This window comes from Pan troglodytes, chromosome 18 (assembly GCF_028858775.2).
Source record: "Pan troglodytes isolate AG18354 chromosome 18, NHGRI_mPanTro3-v2.0_pri, whole genome shotgun sequence".
NCBI lineage: Eukaryota > Metazoa > Chordata > Mammalia > Primates > Hominidae > Pan > Pan troglodytes.
Window position 1 is genome coordinate 87,137,801 of NC_072416.2, and position 26,095 is coordinate 87,163,895.

General features: G+C 60.3%; 1 protein-coding gene across 2 annotated transcripts in view; it reads right to left on the minus strand.

The window, feature by feature from the left end:
* The window catches only part of CBFA2T3 (CBFA2/RUNX1 partner transcriptional co-repressor 3), a 104,567-nt gene extending 79,302 nt beyond the window's left edge, over positions 1 to 25,265 (minus strand). Inside the window, exon 1 of one of the 2 annotated variants that reach the window (XM_054669603.2) lies at positions 24,554 to 25,265. In XM_054669603.2, the coding sequence (XP_054525578.1) occupies positions 24,554 to 24,704 (151 nt within the window). In that variant the 5' untranslated portion in view covers positions 24,705 to 25,265. The remainder of the gene's footprint in view (positions 1 to 24,553) is intronic. The other variant, XM_054669604.2, reaches the window with a different exon arrangement.
* Positions 25,266 to 26,095: the final 830 nt, after the last annotated feature.

Below are 26,095 nucleotides of genomic sequence, written 5' to 3' on the forward strand. Positions count from 1 at the left end.
CCTGTGCAGAGGTGGGTTTGGGTCTCCCTGGCCCCAGCAGCCCCAGGAGCCTGTGAGATCTAAGCCGGAAGCTGCTCTGGGCACCTGAGTGCTGACAGCCCGAGTGATGGAAACAAGCCCGCTGCTATGCAGAGACAGAGAGACTAATTTTTATCAGCCAGATACCTGGCCAGGCCCCAGGGTGGACAATCTCCAAACCGCATGCATCCCGGCACTGACAAAGCCGTCTATCATCGCTGGAGCCAGGACATCCGGTGAGGCTCTGCTAGGCCACGGGGTGAGGGAGCTGCCGCCCTCCAGTCCTTCTCCCGTGAGGCACCGAGACGACTTTCAGCAAGACAAATGCCCAGGCCACAGGGTGAGGGAGCTGCCGCCCTCCAATCCTTCTCCTGCGGGGCACTGAGATGGCTTTCAGCAGGACAAATGCCCAGGCCATGGGGTGAGGGAGCTGCCGCCCTCCAATCCTTCTCCCACGGGGCACCGAGACGGCTTTCAGCAAGACAAATGCGGCCCTGCCACTCCCTGACCGAGATAAAGTCTCAGCTCCTGAGCCTGGGGTGCGTGCTGCTCACCCCCACCGCCTCTCTGAGCTCCAGCCTCACAGGCACACACCGCTCCCCTGCCCAGAACATTCTGCCCACAGACTCCTCTTAGCCTCAGGTCCCTGCTGAGTGGCCATTCCTGCTGGGAGGCAGGAATTCCCTGATCTACCCTTCCTGAGTCTGGGAGAGACGCCTCCCGTACCCCCACGACAGCCCATCACAATTGTTCACGGATCTCTGTGTTCTCCCTCAACAAATACTTGGTGGACACCCTGGAGCCACAGCTCAAGGCTTCCTTCCCCCCCACCCCCACACCCTGGGGACGGCATGTCCAGGACCCCCACGCAGGGCCTGCGTCGAGACGGCATGTCCAGGACCCCCACGCAGGGCCTGCGTCGAGACGGCATGTCCAGGACCCCCACGCAGGGCCTGCGTCGAGACGGCATGTCCAGGACCCCCACGCAGGGCCTGCGTCGAGACGGCATGTCCAGGACCCCCACGCAGGGCCTGCGTCGAGACGGCAGGTCCAGGACCCCCACGCAGGGCGTGTGTCGAGACGGTATGTCCCGCCATCGGGTTTGCTGCTGAATGAGCAGATGATCTAATGAGTGACCGTCCTCACCCACGAGAAAAAACACAACCTGGTCTCCATCTGCCAGTTAGATCGGCCCCCAGTCCTGCTGGCCCCAGCAATGACAGAGGAGGAGGAAAGAGCAGTGCCGTGCCTGGGCTGGGCCATCGCTTCTCTCCCTCAGCTGGGTTTGTCATGCTCAGCCAGACCCGCTCCTGGTGGAGAGGCCGAGTGACCCTCATTTCTGCCTTTGCATCCCTTTCTTCCAGGGCCTGCGGGGCTGACAGGCACACAGCCAGTGGTGAGGGTTCACGGAAGAACGAAGGAAGGAGTGAGCGTGGGGAGAGCCAGCCAGGCTCCCCATGTCCACCCAGATGGTGAGCTGGCCCTGCCCTGGAGACACTGTGTCCAGAGGCCAGCAGAGCTCTCAAAACGGTTCCCACAGCTCCCGGCGGAGCCCTCAAAATGGTCCCCACAGCTCCCAGCGGAGCCCTCAAAATGGTCCCCACAGCTGCCGCCCACTCTTGGGACCCTGAGTGTGGGGAGGCTGGGGTTGAGCAGTGGGGATCAGGATCTGGCAGGATCGGAATGTAGGGGCCTGGGGGCTCCCGGCTGGGGACAGCGCCAGCAGGAGTGGCCGGGACGATGGCGAGGTGAGGTGTCTGCTCCCGGGCTGTGTGTGGCTTGGATGCCAAAGCGCCTTTTGCTGTATTCGGCACCCTGAGACCCTTATGTCTGCCTATTGAAGGCACAGTTTACTTCTGGGAAAATAAACATTTGGGTTTATTTCGCTGTGACTGCACCCCCTGAATCTTAATCATATGTGTCTCTGGGTTTCCCTTAAGGGGGATAGCTCCCCTTAAGATGACTTTGAGGCTGCCATGGGCCTTGTCACCTGTGTTGGGCTGGTGAGGACAGGGACAGAGATGCCCACAGAGCAGGTGGGCTGTGCTCCTGCCCTGGGCAATTGAGGGCAGGTGGCCTCTAACAGCTGACACCATGTCAGGACAGTGGCTACCTAGCAGGAGGCTCTTTCATCTAGAGTCCTGGTCCTTCATGCCTGGGTGTGGTCATGGCCCCTCTACAGCTGCCAGTCAGAGAACTGCCCAGGAGCTCCCACTCCTCCTCTGAAGACCCCAAATCTCACCACTGACCAAGATAGTCCCCTGACCACAGTGGGCTCCCCCAGCCACCACGATGGTACCCCAACTGCTATGAAAGGTCCCCTGACCACAACAGGCACCCTGTCCACCATGATAGGCCGGCCACCCATCTACTCTGACAGCCCCCTTCCCCGACAGCCCTGCCCAAGTCTCCTGACCCACCCAAGGGTCCTGACCCCACCCAAGGCTCCTGACCCCAGCCAAGGCTCCTGACCTCAGCCAAGGCTCCTGACCCTACCCAAGACTCCTGACCCTACCCAAGAGTCCTGACCCCACCCAAGGCTCCTGACCCCAGCCAAGGCTCCTGACCCCAGCCAAGGATCCTGACCCTGCCCAAGGCTCCTGACCCTGCCCAAGGCTCCTGACCCCAGCCAAGGCTCCTGACCCCAGCCAAGGCTCCTGACCTCAGCCAACGCTCCTGACCCTACCCAAGGCTCCTGACCTCAGCCAAGGCTCCTGACCCCACCCAAGGTTCCTGACCTCAGCCAAGGCTCCTGACCCCACCCAAGGATCCTGACCTCAGCCAAGGCTCCTGACCCTACCCAAGACTCCTGACCCCACCCAAGGCTCCTGACCCCAGCCAAGGCTCCTGACCCCACCCAAGGCTTCTGACCCCACCCAAGGCTTCTGACCCCAGCCAAGGCTCCTGACCCACCCAAGGGTCCTGACCCCAGCCAAGGCTCCTGACCCTACCCAAGACTCCTGACCCCACCCAAGGCTCCTGACCCCAGCCAAGGCTCCTGACCCCACCCAAGGCTTCTGACCCCACCCAAGGCTTCTGACCCCAGCCAAGGCTCCTGACCCACCCAAGGGTCCTGACCCCACCCAAGGCTCCTGACCTCAGACAAGGCTCCTGATCCTACCCAAGACTCCTGACCCCACCCAAAGCTCCTGACCCCAGCCAAGGCTCCTGACCCCGCCCAAGGCTCCTGACCCCAGCCAAGGCTCCTGACCCCGCCCAAGGCTCCTGACCCCAGTCAAGGCTTCTGACCCCAGCCAAGGATCCTGACCCCACCCAGGGCTCCCGACCCTGCCCAGGGCTGCCAACCCCCAGGCCTGCCGAGTTCCTGCTCCCTGAGGCTTTGGGAAAGACACCCTGGATGTCAGTTGTCTGCCAGGAGAGCCCTGGAGGGCAGCCGCCTGGCCCCAGCCCGAGGCCATGTAGAGCCTCCAGACAGAATGGCCAGGAAACTGAGTCAGAGCCCATTTATCACACGTGTGACGGAGGGCGAAGACCTGCATCACGGGAGAACCCTACGCACACGGAGCTCATGGCCTGTGCCAGGGTGGGCGGGAGACCTTCACCCACCCGCCAGGTCCCCGGGACGCAGCGTGTCCGCCTGCTCTTCCCAGGGGTCTCAGGGCTCTCTGCTCTTTGAGCCCAGGATGACCCTGCTCCCCCAGGCTCAGAGCCCAGCAGCTCCCGGAGGGTGGAGGGTAGAGGAACGCAGAGCTTCTAAGGGCCTCACAGGCATGGCCCCATTCATTTAGTTCCACAGGTCGCGGCTTCCCAGCAGGGGACATGGAGGCCCAGAAAGCATTTGTCTGGAGTCACACAATACCGTGGCAGAGGGAGGCGAGGCTGGGACCCACAGGCTCTGTCTCCATCACCCCAACCTGCAGCTGCCCCACCTGGCCTGGTGTCTGTTACTGGTGGACCCTGCTGGCGGCGCCCTGGGAGAAAGAGGCGCTCCAGGCGTGGGCGGCGGGGGCTGGCATCTGCTCCTTGGCTGCTTTCCTGACCGAGTTTTGAACTGGACCGCATGGCCCCTGCCCTCCCTCTGTGCCTTCTCCAGGTGGCGTCACGGGGGCCTGCAGCAGCTGCACCAAGCCCGGCCCCTGGGGTTCTCGGCTGCCTGGCACCCTCCAGCCCACACTGTACTTTGCCAGGGCCTCTGAAATGCAGAGGCTGAACCACAGAAGAAGTGGCTCACCCGGAGACTGCGGCAGCCTGAAGTCGGCTGAACCACAGAATGAGTGGCTCATCCGGAGACTGCGGCAGCCTGAAGTCGGGGCCCTCTACGTCTTTGTCACGCTCTCTCCTGGAACAAAACCGCCCTTGGGCTTCAGGCCCCAGAGGTTATGCCCACAGGCAGCTGCCCAGCAGACCCATCATCACACGAGATTGGTTGCTCACTCCTCCCCCATCGACCTGCTCCCCGGAATCTTCCCTCTCACCAAATGCTGCCGGTGGTTCTAACCTCAGTCTGGACAGCCAGCTGATGGCCCCAGAGGTTCCTGGTCAGAAGTGCTGCCTTTCCCTGCCCTTGGGACACCCCCGCCCCCATGGCAGATGCCACTGCCTTTCAGGGTCAGTAGCAGACGTGGCAGAGCACTCTCCGTGGGGCTGCCACCTGACTCGGGATAACAGTGCTACTCACACAGCACAAACGGGGTCGGAGCTTGCACAGAGACCACGATGCCCCCTCAGCCCAGGGAGGATGACACGAAGGTGATAGCTAGTCCCTCCACCCCCAGGCACATCCCCTTGCTGACCCCCACACCTGTCCTCAGTGTACATCTGGGAAGCCCAGAGAGGGTCGGTGGCTCACCTGAGACACACAGCTGTGTTGAGACAAGGTTCTCAACAGACTGTCAGCCGAGCACAGATAAACTCAAATGCAGATGCAGTGCACACTTATTCAGACATAAGAAGGAAGGCAGGTCCGACACACGCTCCAGTGGGGATGGACCCAGAAAACACGGGCGAGTGGAAGAGCTGGACACAGGATCCCGCTTACACACAACACCGGAAAAGACAAATCCACAGAGGCAGGAAGCAGATCAGTGGTGGGCAGGGCTGAGGGAGGGAATGGGCCTGACTGCCCGTGGGCATGGGGTTTCTTTTGGGGGAAAATGTTCTAAAACTTGTTAGCAGTGATGGTTGCACACCTCTGGGACTTTGCTAAGTGCCACTGACTTGTGTACTTGAGATGGGTGAGTTGTAAGATGTGTGGGTTATACCTCAACAAGGCTGCTGGAAAACCACAGTAGACCCGGAACGAAAGTACCTGTGAGCTGCTCACAATCCCTCGCTCACAGAGAGGCCATGGAACTTTGTCAGCGCACCGGGGCAGTAGCGGGATGGGTGTCAAGGCTGTGCACATCCACGAGGCCGTAGGAAGCCTGGTCAGGCTGTCGGGGACTCAGATGGCACAAACCTATCCCGAGAGGAAAGGGCCCTGGGCACAGGCTATGGCAGAAGAGCTTCAAGAGCCCAAAGCTCCCAGGGAAGCTTTGAGCTTCCTCAAAAAGCTATTTTGAGCCTAAAATAGCTTCAAGAGCCCAAAGCTCCCAGGGAGAAGTTGAGGTTGTTGTGGTCACCTCGAATGGGGAACTCCTCCAGGAAGGAAAGGAGAAGTTTTATTTGGGGCGGGGGTGTTAGAGTAATGCCAGGCGGAGCGGCGGGGGAGGAAGGTTCTGGGGTGGGGGCGTTAGAGTGACGCCAGGCGGGGCGGCGGGGGAGGAAGGTTCTGGGGCAGGGCGTTAGAGTGATGCCATGTCCTGGTGCAGCGCTTGTGAGTGCCCCACGTCCCTGGGCATCACACGCGTGTCATCTGGAGCAGAAGCTGGTGGAGAGGCGTCCTTCCTATTTCTCAGATGGGGAGACTGAGGCCTGGGTGGGGGCAGGTGGAGAAGCACAGTCGCCGCCCAGCAGCCCAGCACTACCTTTGGAGGGAGACAAACTCGCTCCCCCAGGGCCAGGGGCTGGGGGCCTCGGTGTGGCCTTTGGAAGGAGATGAACTTGCTCTCCCAGGGCTGGGGCCTTGGGGCCTCAGCGTAGCCCAGGTCTGCGCTGGCTCTGCGCTCTTCCCGCTGCAGGTGTGGGTCCCCCGTGGGCAGCTCTCACACCACAGGCCTGGCTCCCTAGGGGTATGGTCAGAGCAGGACCCTCTACCGCCTCTGCCGCCCTTTTCCCTTTGCCTCCATGGAGCGGGCCTGAGTTCCCAGAGGGCCGATTCCTCTCTCTGCCCCGACCCCTGGCAACCCTGTCAGCTGCTCATTCACCTAATAGACAAGTGCTGTGTGCCCGGGCTGTGCCGCACCAACCCAGGGCCAGGATTCAGAGGGGAACAGAGAGGAAGCCCCATCCTCGCGATGCCAAGGTCCCAGCAGCTGGAGGGGCAGCACCCTGCTGATTGACGCGCTGAATCGTGTGCCCCCGTCCTTACTGGCAGGCACGCCGCATGTGCTGTGTGCCAGGTGTTCAGGCCTGGCCTGGGCCTGCTGTGTCCTGGTCTCATACATGCTACATGGACAGTCACATGAGCAGCGGCTGTGGCCGTGGACGGGTGGTGGGGACAGGGCATGACCCTGTTGGGGGAGCAGAGGGGTCTCCTTGCGGGAGAGAGTTGAAGTAGTCCTGGCGATGATGGGGGGCTCCCAGGAGAGGTGGAGGGAACACACATGCACGCCCAGGGCTGGAGGCACGTGGGTGTTCAGGGCCTGTGAGGAGGCCCAGGCACCGAGGCAGCACCCAGCGCTTACAGAGCCTGCAGGTCTTGGACAGAGGTGCAGGCAGAGGCAGGAGGTGGCATGGGTCATACCACCTGTAAAAGCCAGGTGCAGTAGAGAATGTTCTAGAAATAAATGTGATGCTGCGATTGCCTGAGAGGGAACCCAGGTGCAGGAGAGGGAAGGTCCCGGGGAAACCCTCCTTTTCCTCCTCCTTGCTCCCAGCAGCTGGGAAAGGCGATGGAGAGAAAACGGGAGCAGGGCAGAGACGGTGTCTGGGATTACTGGAGGAAAGGTGGCTCATTGTTTAAGAAGATCATTAAGCCTGTCATCCCAGCACTTTGGGAGGCCAAGGCAGGCAGATCACCCGAGGTCAGGAGTTCGAGACCAGCCTAGCCAACATGGTGAAACTCCATCTCTACTAAAAATACAAAAATTAGCAGGGTGCAGTGACAGGCGTCTGTAATCCCAGCTACTTGGCAGGAGGCTGAGGCACGAGAATCACTTGAACGCAGGAGATAGAGGCTGCAGTGAGCCGAGATTGCACCACTGCACTCCAGCCTGGGCGACAGAGCCAGATTTTCCAAAAAATAATAATAATAAATTAAAATAAATAAATAAATCATTAAGGTTCCAAGGAAAGATGAGTCTGTTTCCCTCAGATGATTTTCAGTAGAAAACAGGCAGAGATAAGACAAAGTCCTTGATTCCCAGGTTTGTCTGCCCTCCCAGGACAGCCCACGAGATGTGAGTGGTATTGAATGACTCAGGCCTACACCTATTGGGCTGGGAGGGCAGGGCACTCTTCTGCCTCAAGCTCTAAGTTCAATGTGGACGGCATCTGTGAAATGGGACTGTGTCACCTGCTCTGCTGAACTCACGGGGCCAGGTGCCAGGTCGACGGGGTTATGGGTGCAGAGGCTGTTTGAAGATAGCAGAGAAGATGTGAAGAAAGAAGCTTGAAAATCCTGGTGTGAGAAGGGCCTCGGGAGTGTCACATTTGAACACTATTGATTTGTGGACTGGAACCTACCGGAATGAATCCATTTGTCATGGGGCATAAACAGAAGTCGGCTGAGTGAGGCCTCCACAAGAATCTCAATTTTCCTTATGAAGAGGCTGGCCTAGTCTTTGTCCTCTGCCCCTTCTTCCTCCTTCCTGCCTGGAATGCAGACATGATGCCTGGAGCAGGGGCAGCCACTTTGCAGCCAGGAAACCATAAGCAAGAGGATAGTGAAGCAAAAGAGCAGAAATGCCAGGTACCAGACAGTGTCATTGTGGCACTAGCCTGGGCCACCCGCCTCTGGGTTTGGTCATGTAGAAACAAACCTTGTTTACACTCCTGTTAGGTTTTCTGTGATTTGCAGCTGACATAATCCTATTGGCTACAGGGATCAAATCCATCACAGGGAGGTCTGCCAGATTTTGGAGATTACAGATGCAGAATGCCTGGTTAAATTTGAATGTCAGATAAACAATAACTGATTTTTAGTGCATGTCCCAGGCAATATTTGAGATACGCTTACAATTTAAAAATTTGTTTATCTGAAATTTGACTTTAACTGCAATGCTATTCACTGATGAAATCACAGAATCCAGAGAGGCTGTGAGACCTGTCTGAGGTCTCGCTGTGGGCAGGTGGTGGATGGGGCTCTGCCTTCTGTCTTCCACGGCCTCTCCTTGCTTTGATCCTGATCTGGTGTCACTAGAGCTTTCTGAAACCTGCTGTAACAGATCTGTAAAGAAGGGGGCCTGTGGATGCCGCCAGAGCCCGTGAGAGGTGGCTCCCAGACGGGGCGCACGGGGAGTGACGGAACCTTCTGTAGGAACTGACACACAGCACTGGAGATTTCCACTGCATAGTAACCGACACTCACCCCTGGGCATTCCCACCGCATAGTGACTGACCCTCAGCACTGGACATTCCCACTCCAAAGTAACCGACACTCAGCGCTTGGCATTCCCACTCCATAGTAACCGACACTCAGGACTTGGCATTCCCACTCCTTAGTAACCGACACTCAGCACTGGGCATTCCCACTCCATAGTAACAGACACTCACCCCTGGGCATTCCCACCACATAGTGACTGACCCTCAGCACTGGGCATTCCCACTCCATAGTAACCGACACTCAGCACTGGGCATTCCCACTCCATAGTAACCGACACTCAGCGCTGGACATTCCCACTCCATAGTAACCGACACTCAGCGCTGGGCATTCCCATTCCATAGTAACCGACCCTCAGCGCTGGACATTCCCACTGCATAGTAACCGACCCTCAGCACTGGGCATTCCCACTCCATAGTAACCGACACTCAGCACTGGGCATTCGCAATCCGTAGTAACCGACACTCAGCACTGGGCATTCCCACTGCATAGTAACCGACACTCAGCGCTGCGCATTCCCACTCCATAGTAACCGACACTCAGCACTGGACATTCCCACTCCATAGTAACTGACACTGAGCGCTGGGCATTCCCACTCCATAGTAACCGACCCTCATCGCTGGGCATTCCCACTCCATAGTAACCGACCCTCATCGCTGGGCATTCCCACTGCATAGTAACCGACACTCAGCGCTGGACGTTCCCACTCCATAGTAACCGACCCTCAGCGCTGGGCATTCCCACTCCATAGTAACCGACACTCAGCGCTGGGCATTCCCACTCCATAGTAACCGACCCTCAGCGCTGGGCATTCCCACTCCATAGTAACCGACCCTCAGCGCTGGGCATTCCCACTCCATAGTAACCGACACTCAGCGCTGGGCATTCCCACTCCATAGTAACCGACACTCAGCGCTGGGCATTCCCACTCCATAGTAACCGACCGTCAGCGCTGGACATTCCCACTCCATAGTAACCGACCCTCAGCGCTGGGCATTCCCACTCCATAGTAACCGACCCTCAGCGCTGGGCATTCCCACTCCATAGTAACCGACCCTCAGCGCTGGGCATTCCCACTCCATAGTAACCGACCCTCAGCGCTGGGCATTCCCACTCCATAGTAACCGACACTCAGCGCTGGGCATTCCCACTCCATAGTAACCGACACTCAGCGCTGGACATTCCCACTGCATAGTAACCGACCCTCAGCGCTGGACATTCCCACTCCATAGTAACCGACACTCAGCACTGGACATTCCCACCGCATAGTAACCGACACTCAGCACTGGGCATTCCCATTCCATAGTAACCGACCCTCAGCGCTGGGCATTCCCACTCCATAGTAACTGACCCTCAGCACTGGACATTCCCACTCCATAGTAACTGACACTCAGCACTTGGCTTTCCCACTCCATAGTAACTGATACTCAGCACTGGAGATTTCCACTGCATACTTGTACTTTTTTACTTTTACAAAAGCATCAATTGCCAATGGATATTTATTTTCCACAAATAACATGAGACGCCATGAACCAGCCTCGAAGGTGAATGCACTTCCCAGGCTGCTGTGTCCACTGTGTCTGCTGTGTCTGCTGGGGTCACTGTCCTGTGGGGGACACTGAGGCTTCCTCTGTGCTCAGCAGGAAAAGCATTGTGATCCATTACCCATGCCTGTCGTGAGTCCCGAAGGAGAGGCCCAGGGCCCAGGCCACTCTGCACCCTGAGGGCACATGGTGGGGCTGGATCACCAAAGCGCACATTTGGGAGGACTGAACACAGATGCCGAGTCCCCTGGACCACGTTTCCGGGGGAGACAGCCACGCAGCCGGAGCCAGTGCCCTCCCACCCAGCACCTCGTGTGGTCCTCACGGTGCTCGGCCCAGCCACGAACATGGGTGTCTTTAGATGTCAGCTGATGGGAAAACAGGAGGAGCAAAGCCTGCTGCTGCTTTCTCGTCTGTGCCCCGAACCCTGGAGATGAGGGGCGCTGACCCTGCACGGCTTCTGAGCACCGACGTGAATTCCCAGGTCCACTTGGAAGGGAGCTGGGCAACCCCACCCTGCGTGTCTGAAAACTTCCACTTGCTTGATTTCCACAGGGCCTCCAGGAGGGCACAGGGCACGCCACCCCACTCTGTGGTTTGCAGAGGGGAGATAACGGAGGTTGGGTCCAGAGCCACATCCCCAGCACCTGAGCTGCAGGGACACAGTCAGTGCCAGGGGCCCTGGGCAGATGTGTAGCTGGGCCCGGCAGGATGCTGGGGGTGCTTCTTCAAATCTGGAGTGGGAGCTGGAAGAAGCAGACACAGGCCCAGGGCTGGAGGGAGAGAAGGTGGGGGCTTGGACAGAGGCTGTAAGGAGTTTCTACCAAAGTCCAGGGGCAGTGGGGGAAGGCCAGGGGTGGGCGCTCATCTTCTGCCAGGGGTGGGCGCTCATCTTCTGCCAGGGGTGGGTGCTCGTCTTCTGCCAGGGGTGGGCGCTCGTCTTCTGCCAGGGGCAGGCACTCATCTTCTGCCAGGCTTTTTTTTTTTTTTTAAAGAATGTTAAGATCTTTTAAAAATTTGTGATAAACAGAACATAAAATTTACTATTTTCACCATTTTAACGTGCACAATTCAGTGGTATTTAGTATACTGACAACGTTCTGCAACCAGCGCCTCCACCTAACTCCAGAACACGTCATCAACCTCGCAGTGAATCCCGGCCCCAGGAGCTGTCACTGTCTTCTCCACACCCTCCCCACAGCGACCCCAAATCCACTCTGTCTCTGTGGATTTGTTATCGTGGACATTCCATAAAATGGGACCAGACCATATGCGGCCTCTTGGCTCTTTCACTTAGTGTGATGGTCTCAGAGCTGAAGCACCACGCTGCAGTGCGCATCAGGAATAGATTTTAGCGGCGTCATGCCTGGATTTCCCTGCTCAGCTGACACTTCGTGAGCCAGGCACACAGCGGCCCGAGGAGAGCCGCGTTCTGTGACTCAGGGTCCTGCGGGATCCTGGAATGCAGGGAGGCTCGGGTCCGTGCACGTCTGAGGCAGGAGGCCCGGCCTGGCCACACGGGCGTGGGTTCCTCATCCCTCTGAGACTCTGTCTCTTCGTGGTGACTTAGGGGACTCTGCATCTCGCTTGCAGTGCATCTTGAGAAAGAGAAGAGCTCTGTCTGCAGTGAGGAGAGGACAGAGAGCTGCCCAGAGCTCCCAGCCCTGCACCTGTGAGGCAGGTGGCACAGCTCTATGGGGGTCTTTAAAGGGCCACGCACACAAGACCGTCTGCATACCTGGGCCGATCGGCTTAAAGGAATCCATATGTGGGTCTTCACCTTCCAGATTGTTCTGCAAACACGGCTTGGGGTCAGCTGTATGCTGCTCCTGCCTGCTCTTCCCCCAATTCATGGGTTGCCTCTCTCTAGCATGAGTCTGATGACAGGGCTTCGACCCACCAGTGAAAACCTGGGGCAGGCCCCATGCCCTGCCTGCCTCCTGTTCGGAAACCACAGACCCAAAGGTGTAAAAAGTCACGTTGACTTCTGGCCCTCCTGGTGTCAGCCAGGCTGCCAAGGGCCCAGTGGCCTCTTTTGACTTTTAATTTACTGCTGGTGAGGCTTCAGTTAGGGTTAGGGTGCAGAAAACTGACAAGTTGCAAGCTACTTGTTGTTCTGAAGAAAGATTGCACTTCACTAATTCCCACTCGTCAGGTTCCGTGTGGCTTTCCTTCTTCATGGGGTCTTTAATGTCCCTCGTCCCCTCTGAATCACCTGGGCTGCCCGACTGGCTCCCTCATTGCGGAGTAATACACCTTTCACACATGCTTACTGTATGTGTGTATAAGAACTATGTTTTTAAGTTTTGAAAAATATACGTTGACCTTTCCTTCCTGCTTCCTTACCTTTTTATCTTCCCATCCATCTATCCACCCACCAACCCATCTATCCATCCACCCACTCATCCATCCATCCACCCATCCATCCACCATCTATCCATCTACTCACCCATCTATTCATCCATTTATCCATCCACCCACCCATCCATCCACTCACCCACCATCTATCCAACTGTCCATCCATCCATCCATCCACCATCCACCATCTATCCACTTATCCACCCATCCACCCCTCCATCCATCCATCCATCCATCCACCTACCCCACCCACCATCTATTTATCCATCCATCCATCCATCCATCCACCCACCACCTATGCACTTATCCATACATCCATCCATCCACCCATCCATCCATCTATCCACCCACCCATCTATCCATCCATCCATCCATCCATCCATCCACCCACCCACCCACCCACCCACCCACACATCCATCCATCTATATCACAATTAGAATTCAAAGTGAGGCATTTGGATCATTTAATAACATGCTTATTTGAATTAATATCTGACAAACATCAGTCTGGGCAGATTGTTTTTCAGTGAGGACCAGTTCTGCCCTTTGTTTTTAAGGCAGCATTTCTATAAATCAAGTGAGCTAAATCTGCAGATTTTCATAAGACTGGTAACATATTAGGTATGCTAGAAAATACAGTTTTTGAGACTGTTTAATCAACGTTTAGAGGCTGCAAATTGGCCCATGTGGCACCATTGCCAAGGGTCCTGTGTCCAGCCTTTGGTTTAGAAGGATACTTGGTGCGCAGTGCCAGCCACAGGCCCTGAATCCTGCTTCTACAACCCAGGGGGCTAGGTCCCTGCGGGGCAGAGAGTTTGCAGGACAGGTGTGTGCCACGCCAACACATGCCTCACACACTTTATGCAGCTGTTCTTCTGTGACCCAGTGGTGAGGTTGCGGGGTGCAGCTGTCACCTTATTTATTTTAACAACGTCTTGTCCACAGATACCTGTCATGTTTGAAAACCTCTCTAGTGGCTCCTGGGCCACCATTATCTGCCAAAAACGAAGCAGCATAAGGTCTGTGTGTGGCCAGGGTGGGTGAGGCTGCTTTGTAAGCAATTTCATCTTATAGGGGAACTTGGCCTGTCAAAAAAAAGTTTTAGGGAGCTCGCAAACAAAAGCGTTAAAAGCCCACAGAACCACCGGCTTTGAGAATTGGGCCTGGTGCTTGGCACCCGACAGGTCCTCTCCACTATGACCGGTCCCTCCTCTGTGGGCTGATGTCAGGGGAGGGGACGGGGGCCCATTCGGCAGCAGGAACAGAGAGACCCCACAGAGCATGGGTGGATACAGAGTTCCCCCTGGGCCACTCCTTGGCCAGGGAAAGCAGACCTCGCCTCCTCTTGTACCTGCAAGTTGGGGCCCCTCTGGACGGAGCGGGCTTTCCCGGTTTGTGTGGGTCGCTCTGCTTTGAGGGTCACTCTGCTCACTGGCCTGCACAGTCCCAGGACTTCCCCGACCTGAGTCACAGCACGGCTCCCTGAAACACATCTTGGCCACATTAGGCCGTCTCCAGGGACAGACTCCAGAGCAGCCAGCTAACAGGGCTGCCATTTTACCCTGGTCCTTGGCAGGAGTGAGGCCTGTGCCAGGGTGGGGGGTGGCAGCCCCTGTGAGTGCCCACAGAGGAGAGCAGAGCGGGGGATCGCGAGTCCACAGACCTCCCGGCCCCTCTCCCACCTGAGCAGCATGGCTGGGCTACCTCCCCTGCCACACCCTCATCCCACCTGGGGTGACCACCAAACCCATGTCCAGATGAGGACCAGGCCTGATCAACCTCCGGCCTCCCATGAACTCAGTAGTGGAAGCAGTAGAAGCACCCGGTGCCAGGCCCTACCCAGCGCCTAGCTTCCCAGCCTCCCTTGGAGGCCGGCCCTGGTTTCCACAAACAAGGAATTCCTCCAGGAGCAATGGACACTCTTGACCTCCAGAACCACTGCCTGCCATCACCAACACCTGCGCCAGACAGAGGCCTTTCTGAACACGAGCTGGGTGGGTTGGGGTGGGGGGCGTCTCCAGTGACTCCCGTGCCCTGGCCCTGCCTGGCTTGCAGAGCCACCCAGATGAAAGTCGGATGCAGCACACCCACTGCTGCCCCTCAGAGACCAGGTGCTCATTTCCCCCAGGAAGCCGGGATAGGGCCCACACCCACCCTGGACTCTGGAAGCCCAGGATGAGAACTTCGTATCACACTCTCGTCCCTGTGGCCAATGTCTTGTGTTTGCCTTGGAGAAACCATGTGGGCCCCAGGGGACCAGGGAAAGCATCCTTGAATGAAGCATTGTTTGTAGCACGGGAAATTGACGCATTCAACCTCTCTCCATAGGGAAGCCGAGAACAGTGCGCTGGTGTGCGCCACCCCCAACCCCCGAGGCGCCACTCGGCCCCAACACGAGGCAGCGCCATGCCACCCCCCCAACCCCCGAGGCGCCACTCGGCCCCAACACGAGGCAGCGCATGCCGCCCCCCCAACCCCCGAGGCGCTGCTCGGCCCCAGCACGAGGCAGCGCCATGCCACCCCCCAACCCCCGAGGCGCCGCTCGGCCCTAACACGAGGCAGCGCCATGCCACCCCCCCAGCCCCCGAGGCGCCGCTCGGCCCCAGCACGAGGCAGCACCATGCTCAATGCAGTCAGCCTCGCAGGTGTCGAGAGAGGAAATTGCAAAGGAAAATGAGAATTCGATGCCTTTTCTGTAACTGTGCGAGACACACTGCCTGGGAGCGACGGGGACGCGGACGGGGCAGGATGCCTGGGGACGGCTTTCCACACCCTAAGTGCTGCCATGCGTCCACCTGTTCAGTTTTCACGGATGTGCCGGAGACGGGGACTGCTATTGCCCCATTTACCGATAAGGAAGCCGTGGCGGGGTGTGGGGTGGCTAAGCATCTGAGCTAGGTCCCCCCAACCCCTTGATCCCATCTCGCCGCCCCCAGGTGGGGTGGCCTTCCGGGCTGGGGACACTGAACCTACAGGAATTCCTTTCTATAAAGAAGAGGGAAGGAAGGAGCGGGACGGGGACGGCATGCTGCCCTGCATGGCTCCCGCGACCTGGCTTCTCCGGAGGGGTTAAAGATCAGCCACAGAGCACAGGGGTGAGGGTCAGGCGCACACTGCCTGGGGGCTCGTCGCGGCTCAGCCCTCACACTGCCCCTTCCTGTCCAGGGTCCCGGGGAACTCAGGGCGCCCCCTGCCCTGGAGCAGCGCGTCCAGCGGGGGTCGGCGTGAGCTGTGTGGAGGCGCCCACCCTCCCTTGCAGTCAGAGGTAGGAAGTGGAAGGGCAAGAGGAGAGGTCGCTCTGTGGCCTCCGGAATGTCACCATTTTCACACATGTTCAGTTTATAAACTTTTAAGCTTTCTGCATCCTTCTTTTCGCACCATGACTGAAGTGACTGAAATTCTGTGGGTTCGACGGGTCATGGGGCTGAGTTGGGACCATGTGACCACAGGGCTTTGATGAGGAACCCCCCATACCGCCCATGCTGGGGCCCACCTGGAGGAAATAGGCCCAGAGAGGCACGCCCTGGTGAGAGGCCGAGTCAGGGTGGACCACAGGGGCCTGCCAGGGGCCCTGGCCGCAGGCCTGCCCGTCCCAGCTGTCTCTGGCCCTGGGGAGGGGCTCAGCAGGGAGGGGCGGGAAGCACCTGGCAGTTTCAGTTTCGCCAGGAAGCGGCCGCCTGCTGTCTCCCTTCCCACCCGCCGCCCGGAGAGCCCCCCAGGTGGGGACGGCCCCTTGCACTGCAGACGAGGAAGCCCCAGCTGAGGGGCCGCAGGACAAGCCTCACGGCTCCTGGCAGCGGGGACAGAGCCAGGCCCAGCCTCAGCTGCGTCTCAGGAGGACCTGGGGTGGGAGAAGCCCCTGGGGGCCGAGAGCAGACGAGGGCAGATCTGACTGGCATCTTCTGTCACCTGCTGGTGACCTTTTAGAACACGTGGTCCCAACCCTTGGTCTAGAATATGCTGCCGTGTTGGAGGGGCAGAAGCAGCTGAGACGGCTGTCCGTCCCCCGCCTGTCAGTCCGTCTGTCTGGGGCTGGGGGTGTCAGGACAACACCCACCACTACAGGCCCCCTTGGAAATAAGCGGCAAGAAGTTTCGGGGTCCAGTTTGCACCGAGCCCCTCCAGCGGGGATGCCTCTTTCATTTCTGCACCCTGCGCCTGGCACGGAGGGGTGTGCGGTCAGCGGGTGGGGCTGACTGGGTGACTTGCAGTGACAGGGTGGCGAGGCCCTGGACCTGAGTGCCATGTGACCCCCATGGACCATAACCCCTCTGAGCTCCAGGGTCTGCAGCGCTGCAGGTCTCACACAAATTGGGGGCCGGGAGCCTAAGATCTGCTCTCTAAATCTGGGAGCCCAGCCCGAGCAAGCCCTCAGCAGACCCAGCCCCAGTGTGCGGCCTGGTGCCCCCGTTTTGAGGAATCCCCCATCCTCTCGCGAGCAGTCGGCTGGGTCGGGCTGGCTCCGCCGGCTCTGGGATTCGGCTGCAGCCTGGCCCGGATGCAGCCGGGGTCACCGCTGTCTGGAGTGAGGGGCTGCAGCGGACACGGCTGGAGGGATGGTTGCAAGGTCCCCTCCCCCACTCTGTCCCCCTCAGGTCTGTGAAGTCGGGACTTTCTAGACACTCAAAACGCACCTGGACTTGGGAGCTCAGGAGGAAGCTCCGGGAGCCCACAGGGTGGGGTGAATTCTCCAGTTCCTTCTCTACTGGGCTCCCTCCCGGCCGGTGCCTCCTGGCCTTGGCAGGGGTGGGAGGCCTGGTGTCTGCAGGGCCAGCTTCGGGGGTCGCAAGAGCGGGGCCCCTTGGGAGGGAGTGCCAGGAAGAGGGTCTTTCCTCACCAAATCCCACCCCAGCCTCCAGGAGGGGCTCGCCGCCACCCCGTTTTACAAACAGGAGACAGGCTGGGGTCGGCGTGGCCGGTGGACAGCGGTTTCCATTCCCGCCATGGTCGGGTCCAGCCACTGCCCCTCACAGACCAGGGAGCCGAGAGGGGGGGGGGCAGGGCCGGCCTGACGTCGCACAGACCTCAGCACCGCCCGTGGGGCTGCATCTTGCAGGCTCAGGGCAGCAGACCAGGCTTGGCTGCCAGGGTGCGAGGGGCAGGTGCCGGGGGGCAGGTGCTGGGGCTCCCGGTGGGCCCTGCTAGAGGGCACCGTGGACCCGGTCCAGTTAGGGTGAGCATGGCCTGGGGGGTTGCGATTTGGCAGAGCCCCCGACCTTCTGCAAGGCTGTGGGTTCACCCCATCCCCCTCCACAGGGGCCTCCCGATATGAGCCCCAGAGGCTGCGGCTGTTGGCGGCTTCTGCCATGTCTTCTCAGGAGGGCATGCCTTCTGGCCCCACTCCTCCCAGGGAGAAAGCCACACTTGGGGCCCTCACCCCAGGAGTCCTCGTCTCCACAAAGGGGGCGCCTGGAAAAGCTGATGGAAATTCACGTCAGTGGGGGGCAGGCCTGGGCGAGGGGTTGGCCCACTCTCCAAAAGCTGCCAGTGAAACGGCTGCTCTGCAGCTGTCCTGGGCCGAGAGAGGATTTCACTCCAGGAGGCGGTGGCGGCGGCCCCAAGCCGGCAGCCTTGCTGTGTGATCAGCTGGGTGTCAGGATGTGCTTGATCCAGGGGTCAGCGACGCGGGTGTCAGGCAGCACCTGCGTGGGGCTTCCTCAAGTGAAGCAAGGAGACAGAGAGGTGGGTTCGGAGGGGCTCAGCTGAGGGCGCGGCTCTTGTCTCAGAGCAGGGCGTGCAGTGGGGTCCCTCTCCTGAGATGCGACCTCAGCTGCCTTGCCTCTGGGAGGGTCCTTGGCAGAGATGCACAGCCTGGGAGGACGTGGCCCACCCCAGCCCCGCTGTGCGAGCTCGGCTGGTTTCCTGACCTTTCTGATTTGTGTCCTCATCTGAGGTCAGCGATGCTCTTGAAGTGTTGCCGGGTGAAAGCCGGGAAAGGATTGCCGTCTGCCCCTTCCCTCCGGGGCCACAGGGCCTGAGTTCCTGGGGAAACTGTGGAGCCAGTCCCTGCCTCAGCACCAGCAGGATGCACACAGCCAAGTAACAACTGAAGGACCAGTAGCGCGGAGGCCTCGCCTCGCCTGGAGATGGAATAGACTCACGCCTTCCAGGGCTCAGCACCCTCCTGGGCCAGCACCGTCTGCTGAGGGCCCTGCTGCAAGCAGGCACCAGAGCCCCTGTCTCGTGCAGCCGACGCTGGGGGCCGGGGGATGAGTAGTACGTAAGGGGGCAGCTGGTTTTTCTCATGGGGTGAGAGATTGAAGGAGACGAACACCGAGGGAAGGAGGTCGGTAGGGAGGGGGCTCCTCGGAGAGGGCACAGCACAGGCACGGGCTCGGGAGGCTTGCGGAGCCGCCAGGCAGCCGAGGCTGTGAGTGCCGGAGGCGGACGCGGTGGGGTCGGGCCGGGAGGGCTGGGCCGTGGGTGCGCGCAGGTGTGATGTGGCTGACGTGTTTTCATCAACTCAATTTTCCTTTTTTTTTTAAAGACACGGTCCCCCTCTGTCATCCAGGCTGGAGCGCAGGGGCGCAATCTTGGCTCACTGCAACCTCTGCCTCCCGGGTTCACGCGATTCTCCTGCCTCAGCCTCCCGAGTAGCTGGGATTACAAGCACCCACCACCACACTCAGCTAATTTTTGTATATTTACTAGAGGCAGGGTTTTGCCATGTTGGCCAGACTGGTCTCAGAATCCTGGCCTCAAGTGATCCACCTGCCTCGGCCTCCCAAAGTGCTGGGATTACAGACATGAGTCACGGCACCTGGCCTTGATTTTTCAAATGACATGGTGACCCAGCCACTCTCTGCCCACCTGAGAGAGCTGCCTGGGGCCTGGGGTGGGCAGAGCTGGGAGAGGAAGCCCCTCGGTGGGGTCCCATCTGTGGACCTGTGTCCTGGGCAACTGCCCGACAGGCCTGGGAGCGGCCATCCTGGGGGTGGACTTGGGGGTTTAGTGCTGAGAACTTCATTGGCGCCTGCTGCAGGCCGGCCTCTGGCTTTGTAACAGTCGACCTGAGTGACCCAGTCCACAGCTCCCGGCTGGAGTTCCTTCAAAGGGTGGGTGGGCGGCCCTCAGACAGGCCTCTCTTTTCCCTGCTTTCTCCCCAGCTGCCCCTGGCCGACGTCTCCTCGGAGGAGCACTGGCCGGCGAGTCCTGGCTCAGCTGCGACCAATCGGCCTCTCCCTGAGGCTGCTCTTCCTGCCTGCGCCTCCCTGGTCAACTGCAGTCACGGAAGTGAAAGTGCCGGAAAACCCCTGCCCAGCGCCCAGGCAGGTTAACGGGACGCGCTGCTTCTCGGTCCACATGTGGTGAGAAGTGAAAGTTGTCTTCGCCTAAAGAGTGGCCTCCTAGAGCCGCCCCCATGGGGCCACTTCCTCCAGGAAGCTGGCCCGGATTGCACCCTGACCCTAGGCACCGCCCCTGTTTTCCTAGGTGCTGATTCAAGGTCTTTCTGCTGGACAGGAGGACATGGCTGGTTGCTGTCCTTGTGTGTGGCCATGGGCTGGTATGGGGAAGGAGCGGAGCGTTCCAGCAGCCACTGAGGCCTCAGGGAAGCAGTGCCATACTTACTGGGGAGGGAGGGAGGGAGGGAGGTGCACTTATGGGGCCTGGAAAGCTGGCTGCACCTGGCAGTGAGGACATGCCCAGAGCCCCTGCTCCCTGCTCTGTGCCAGTGGAGCCTCCGGTGGGGAGATAGTTGTGGGGGGAGTCAGGCTTTGTCCCACCGTCCACTCTCCTGAGGACTTCCTGCCTCTGTGGATGCCCCTCTCTCTATTACTAGCTCATCCATTCCTCTTCACCCTCTGGCCCCAGAGCTCTGCACTCTGCCGCCTCTGTCTGACCTTCGTAAATCCTCCCTCATGGAGCTGTCCATGCACTGGCAGCCCTGTCCCCTTGCGATGCTGCTGGCTTTCTGCCATGACTGACCCAGGAGGGATTCCAGGGCAAGCTTCCCTCCGAGCCTGGGGCTGGACTCCACGGTCAGTCTGATTTCACAGCAGCAAGATCCTCACATCTCCAGCCCATCTGCCTCTGCCCCACAGGGTCAGCAGAGCCTGCTGTGTGCCTCTCAGAACCTCAGTCTCTTCTTCTGTGATAGCAGTAACAGCAGCATTCCCAGGCTGGCTCCCCGACATGGAGCCCCCCAACACCATGTGGTCAACAAAAGTGGGGACAGGAGGCGGGAGGTGAGGTCTGAGGGTGCTGGGGACCTTGGGATGACGGCTGTGATGGCACTTTGCTCACAGACACAGCTCTGACAGCTACCATCCGGCCCCTTTGCAGGCACCCTTGGGGCTGCCTGTCTGTCTGTGGCCTCAGACGTCTTGTCATGCACACACTGACCTCCCTGCCTCTGGCTGGAGCCCACAGACACCCTGGCCGAGCTCTGCATGATCCACCACCTCCATAGCCCAGCAGACACAGGGCCTGCGGCTGAAGGAGGAGTCGGGCTGAGACCGCCCGGCTGCTCATGTCCACTCCCCCTCCCACCGCGCCCCCTTGATGGGGCACCTCCCGTAACCGGGGCTGCCTGCAGCCTCTCCAGTGCCTCCCTGTGTCCCACCGCCTGGAGTGCAGAGTGAGTGGCTGGAGCTCTGGCCTAGGGTGGGCTGGGCCTTAGAAGAAGGAGGCAGAGGAAGATTTGGGAGGGAGGAGAAGGCCTTGCAAAGACAGAGGTAGTGGCTGCGGCACGGCGGCCACAGCCCAGGAACACCTGGGACCAGCAGGACCTGGAGGAGCACGGCCATCTGACGCCTTAGTTTCGGACTTCCAGCCTGCGGCACTGTGACAGCAGAAGCCTCTGTTGTTCTGAGCCCCCAGCCAGCTTGCAGCCTATCCTTACTGCAGCCCCAGGAGATAGAAACACCCGGGGAGGGCATTCCAGGCCCAGAACATTCCAGACCCAGAACATTCCAATGCAGAATATTCCGGACCCAGAACATTCTAAACCCAGAACATTCCGGACCCAGAACATTCCGGACCCAGGACGTTCCAGACCCACAACATTCCAGAGGACAGCTGGGCCTGGATGGCCACTTGAGGGGATGGAGGATGGAGAGTGAGTGGCGGCAAAGCCCAGCCCCAAGGGCAAGGTCGGGTGGAGGGAGCCCAGGCTGACCGCAGGCTCTGGACGTGACCCCTTTGCCAGGTGGGCTCCAGCCAGGGCTCAAGCTTCCTGCACGGATGGTGCCTTCACAGAATCTGCCCAGTCCCCATAACATCTGCCCGCCTTGCCCGGTCCCCATAACATCTGCCCGCCTTGCCCGGTCCCCATAACATCTGCCCGCCTTGCCTGGTCCCCATAACACCCGCCCGCCTTTGCCTGCACTCCTCCACTGATAGTGCTCACCACCGCCCCGAGATCCCACGTCGTCCCTCTAAGGTGACACCAGGCAGGCCTGACTCAGTTTCTCCCCCATGGAGGTCCCAGCACATGGCACTGAACCTTCTCTGCCTCAGCCTACACTTCCCAGGTGGATTTCAAAGTCTCTGTCCCCGGCACCCTCCTCGGGTGACCTGGTTCCCATCCCTCTCTCCTGGGGCAGTCAGGTCACCATTCTGACCTCAGCCTCTTCTTCTGCAAAGTGGGCTTGGGGGGACAAGGCGGTGAGAGCCTGCACAGCTCCGAGCACACACAGCGGGCGCCTCGTAAACCCAGCACCGCAAGCACCATCTTCAGGAGTTCCTTCTGCACCACTGGGCCCAGGGGTCAGTGAGGATCCAGACCCTCCGCGTGAGGGGGCTGGCGAAGGAGCCCAGGGAAGGGGTCCCGGCCCCCAGACGGCGGCCTGTGCTCTGTGGCCATCTTCTGATTGCTTACACCTCAGCCCCCAGGACGCTGTCAGAGGAGACGAGGGGCTGAGGTCCTCCCACCCCCTGCACAGCACACAGACGTCTCTCCTGCCCGCCACCAAACGCGCAGCAACACAGCCCTGCTCGGTACGCCTTTGGTCTAAAGACAGGAAGGTTCTTCTACTTCAGCTTTTAGAAATATTACTGTTCTCCCCAGAGTTTAAAGCCAATCGGCCTGTTTTCAGGCCTCAAAGGTTTTAGGAACTCTTGGGAGGCCTGTGTGCCTGAGATCCACACAGTGGGGCTGAGGTGCCCTCAGGTGTGTCCAGGACCCCCCACAGTTCCCATGCCCCCCATGGCCCCCGCTCCTCCAGCCGGGTGAGGCTTGATGCCGAGGCTTTCTGGCATCACAAGGCCCCCACATCTGTCCCCTGGGGGCCTTGGGGGGCCCCTGGGGTGCAGGATGAGAAACCCCAAGCGCTGGTATTCACATGTAGCTCTGCTGCCTGAGGTGGCTAAGGCTGTCCCGTGGGTACCCTGGAATAGGGCCGGGTGGTTGCACGGACAGAAGCCCCTAGAAGCCAGGGGCAGGACCCCGCACCCAAGTGAGACCCTGCTCCCTCCTCACATTGCAGCCCCTAAGCAGGGGCTCCCTGGGGGTGGGCACAGTGGCTGGGTACTCTGTGTTAGAGGCCACCCTGGCCCTCTGCTCCTGACCTCCAGCCATATCAAAGGCCCACCCTGACCCTCTCTGCTCCACATCTTTAGCCATGTCAGAGGTCCACCCTGATCCTCTGCTCCTCACCTGCAGCCATGTCAGAGGCCCGCCCTGACCCTCTGTTTCATGCCTCTAGCCAGCAGCCCCTCGCATGACTCAGGCACGGGGCCACCTCTTGGCCCTAACCTCCTTCCACGGTAGACGCCCCTGTCCTTCCACAGTAGACGCCCCCATCCTAACAAAGCGGCGGCTCTCCATGCACCTCAGAGCCCGTCTCTCTCCGCGCCGGTGAGAACCTGCTCTCACGCGGGGAGCAGGTGGGAAGGGTCTGACCCATGAGGAAACTGAGGCCCAGGGAGGAAGCACCTGGCCCAAGGCCACTCAGCGCCAGGGGACAGACAGGGCCGCTCCAGAGAGGACGGGATGGCAGATGCCAGGGCCAGTGAGCTGGTGCTGCCTTGAAGGTGGCTCTGAGTCACCCATTAGGGAGAAACCAACAGTAGCACTGGCTGTGGTGAGGTCCGGCCTTTGCATTCCGGGCACCTGGGGTTGGGAAGTTCCTGCTCACGTCTGGGGCCCTTGTGGGGGATGGCCCTGGGGCCCCACGGGCAGCTGCAGGTGGGAACAGCCTCAGGCAGCCGCTGCCAGGACCTGCTCAGGGAATGTGGTCTCCAGAGATGGGGACACCCCTCGGTCCCGGGTTCTGTGTGTGAGTGTCAGGGGTGCAGTCAGACCTTGGACCTGACGGCTGCAGTAAGAGACCCGTGAGACGGGAGACTGCGAGCTCCGGAAGGTTCCGACGGCTGCTGGGAGTGTGGCCACGAGTGCCCCTGGGAATCGGGGCCACCAGCCTGCAGCTGCAGCCCCCAGCGTCCGGGGATCCTTGTCCTGGGACTTTGCAGGCTCGGGTGGGGGGTATCAGCAATAGCTGGCGTCCTGCTGGACTGGACCCCTCCCCAGAGCCCGAAGCCCCCAGAAGGGCAGGCCCAGTTTCCCCATAAACCCCCACTGCCCTGGCTGGAATCGTTCCTCGGACAGGGGCCCAGGGTTGGGTCCATTTCCTCCTCATGGGGATCTTGGGCCAGTGCCCTCCCCTCTGGCCTCAGTTTCCTCATCCAACCTGCTGTGAGACGTCACACCCGGAGGGCATCCCAGGAGCAGGAGGGCTCTCTTTGTAGGACCCCCCCCCATCACTTCCCGGCTGCAGCCCTCCCACCCCCAGGAGAACACAGCCCACCCTCCTAGACGGGGCTGAGCAGCCCGGCCTCCAGCATCTGCCTCTGGGTGGGGCTGGGGCACCCGGCTGGCACCTGCCAAGCCCTCACCAGCCCACCTGCCCCAGCTGTGCAGGACCTGCCTGTGGGGTGGCCCTGTTGATATCTGAGGTGAGTCAACACGGCCGTCCGTGCCGGCGCTGTCAACTAAGCTGGGCAGGCCCCACGAAGCTCGAAGGAGTCACGGCCCCGGCACCGGCTGCCGCTCTCTGCCCCCACCCCACCACCTTCCCCCCGAGCCTCTTACCTGGGCCGCCCTTCCTGGGACCCCGGGGTGCGGAGCAGCCGGCAGATGCCAGGAGGCCGCTCTCCAGCACAGGGTGCGTCTGGGACATGGAGCCACAGGTGGATCCCGAGGCTGAACCAGCTGCCCTGTCCCTCAGTCTTGAAGCCGGCATGAGGAGGGCCACCCTCAGGGGCCAACCTGGGGCCCAGGACAGGCCTCTTCCGGGACTGCCTTCCCGACCTCCTGCAGCCTTGAGGGAAAGAGGAGGGGCTGGGCCAGCTGGGGCGTCCTGGAGTTGGGCCTCTGTCCCTGGAAAGCCGAGGCCCTCCCGGCCACCTACTGGGTGTCCTCTGCCCTGGGGAGGGGGTGGGAGCCCTGGGGCTCATGTGATGCGGGGCGGGCCTGGGGCTGCAGGCTGGGGAAGGTCTCCCTGCAGCCTGCGGGTGAGGCAGCCAGCTGTGTCCCCGTGATAATGCCGGGGCCGGAGGCCTGCAGCTGCGCCCGCCACTTCCCTGACAGGAACCATCTGGGGCCCTGCCCTGCGCGGCCTTCCCTCGGGCCATTCCGGTTTGACCTTCCAACAACTTCCCCCTCCCAGGCAGCTCTGGTGACGTCCCACCCACCCTGAGCCCTACAGCGTGGCCACTGGCCATGTGTTTCCTCGGCCCCAGGGCAGGTGTGCAGGCCTGAGGGCAGCTCCATCCTGGCCCAGAGCCCTTGGCCTGCCCCGCCCACCCATCTTCCCCCCAGGGCTTGGCCCTTCCTTCAGCCTCGGGTATCTGGGGGTGTCCTCCCTCTCCGCTTGCCCTCAGTCAGCCGGACTTTCCCCAGCACCCCTTTTAGTTTGCCCCCGCTCCAGGGGCCACCCTGCCCGTGTTCCTGTGTGTGCTGACTGTGCCCTTGAGCCAGGCGGGGCCTCTGACCAGCCTCCCCTCAGCCCCTGCTCCGGGGTTCTTGGGCTCCTGACCTGTCCTCAAAGTACCTCCTGCCTGCTGGGAAGGAAACCTTCTCTCTCTGCTTGGCCTCGTGCACAGGGCTCCTGGCCCTCTGTGGAGACAGCAGGGCTCCCCCACTCTCTGGGGGTGCCTCAGAAAGACCCTCACCCCACGCCCCACCGGCCGCCTCCGGTGAGCAGCCTGGAGTTGGCGGGGGTCGGGGGTAGGTGGCTTCTCCAGTCTGGGAAATTCCAGAAGCCACCTCAGAGCACTCTTGGGACTACTTAGACCCTAGGGAGAGTCCTAGGACCCCTTTCTAGCGGCCGTTGGGCTGAGAGAGTGAGGCACATCCCAGATGCTGGGAAAAAAAGCCACTTTCTAAAGCTCCCTGACAACTGTCAGAGGGCAGGAGCTTCCCGGGAGGGGACAGTGACCCTTCGGCCCTGCAGCCCTGGTTCGGTGGCTTTTCTGATGCCATGGCTGGAGGTTTCCCGGCCTCAGACAGGCCAGAGTTGTGGAGCCCGCAGACCCAGGGCCGGCTCACGGGCATCTGTGCTATTTTGATTTGATTTGATTTGAGTTTTAGGTCACGTTTGCACACAGTTAATAATTCAAGCCGTGCAGGAGT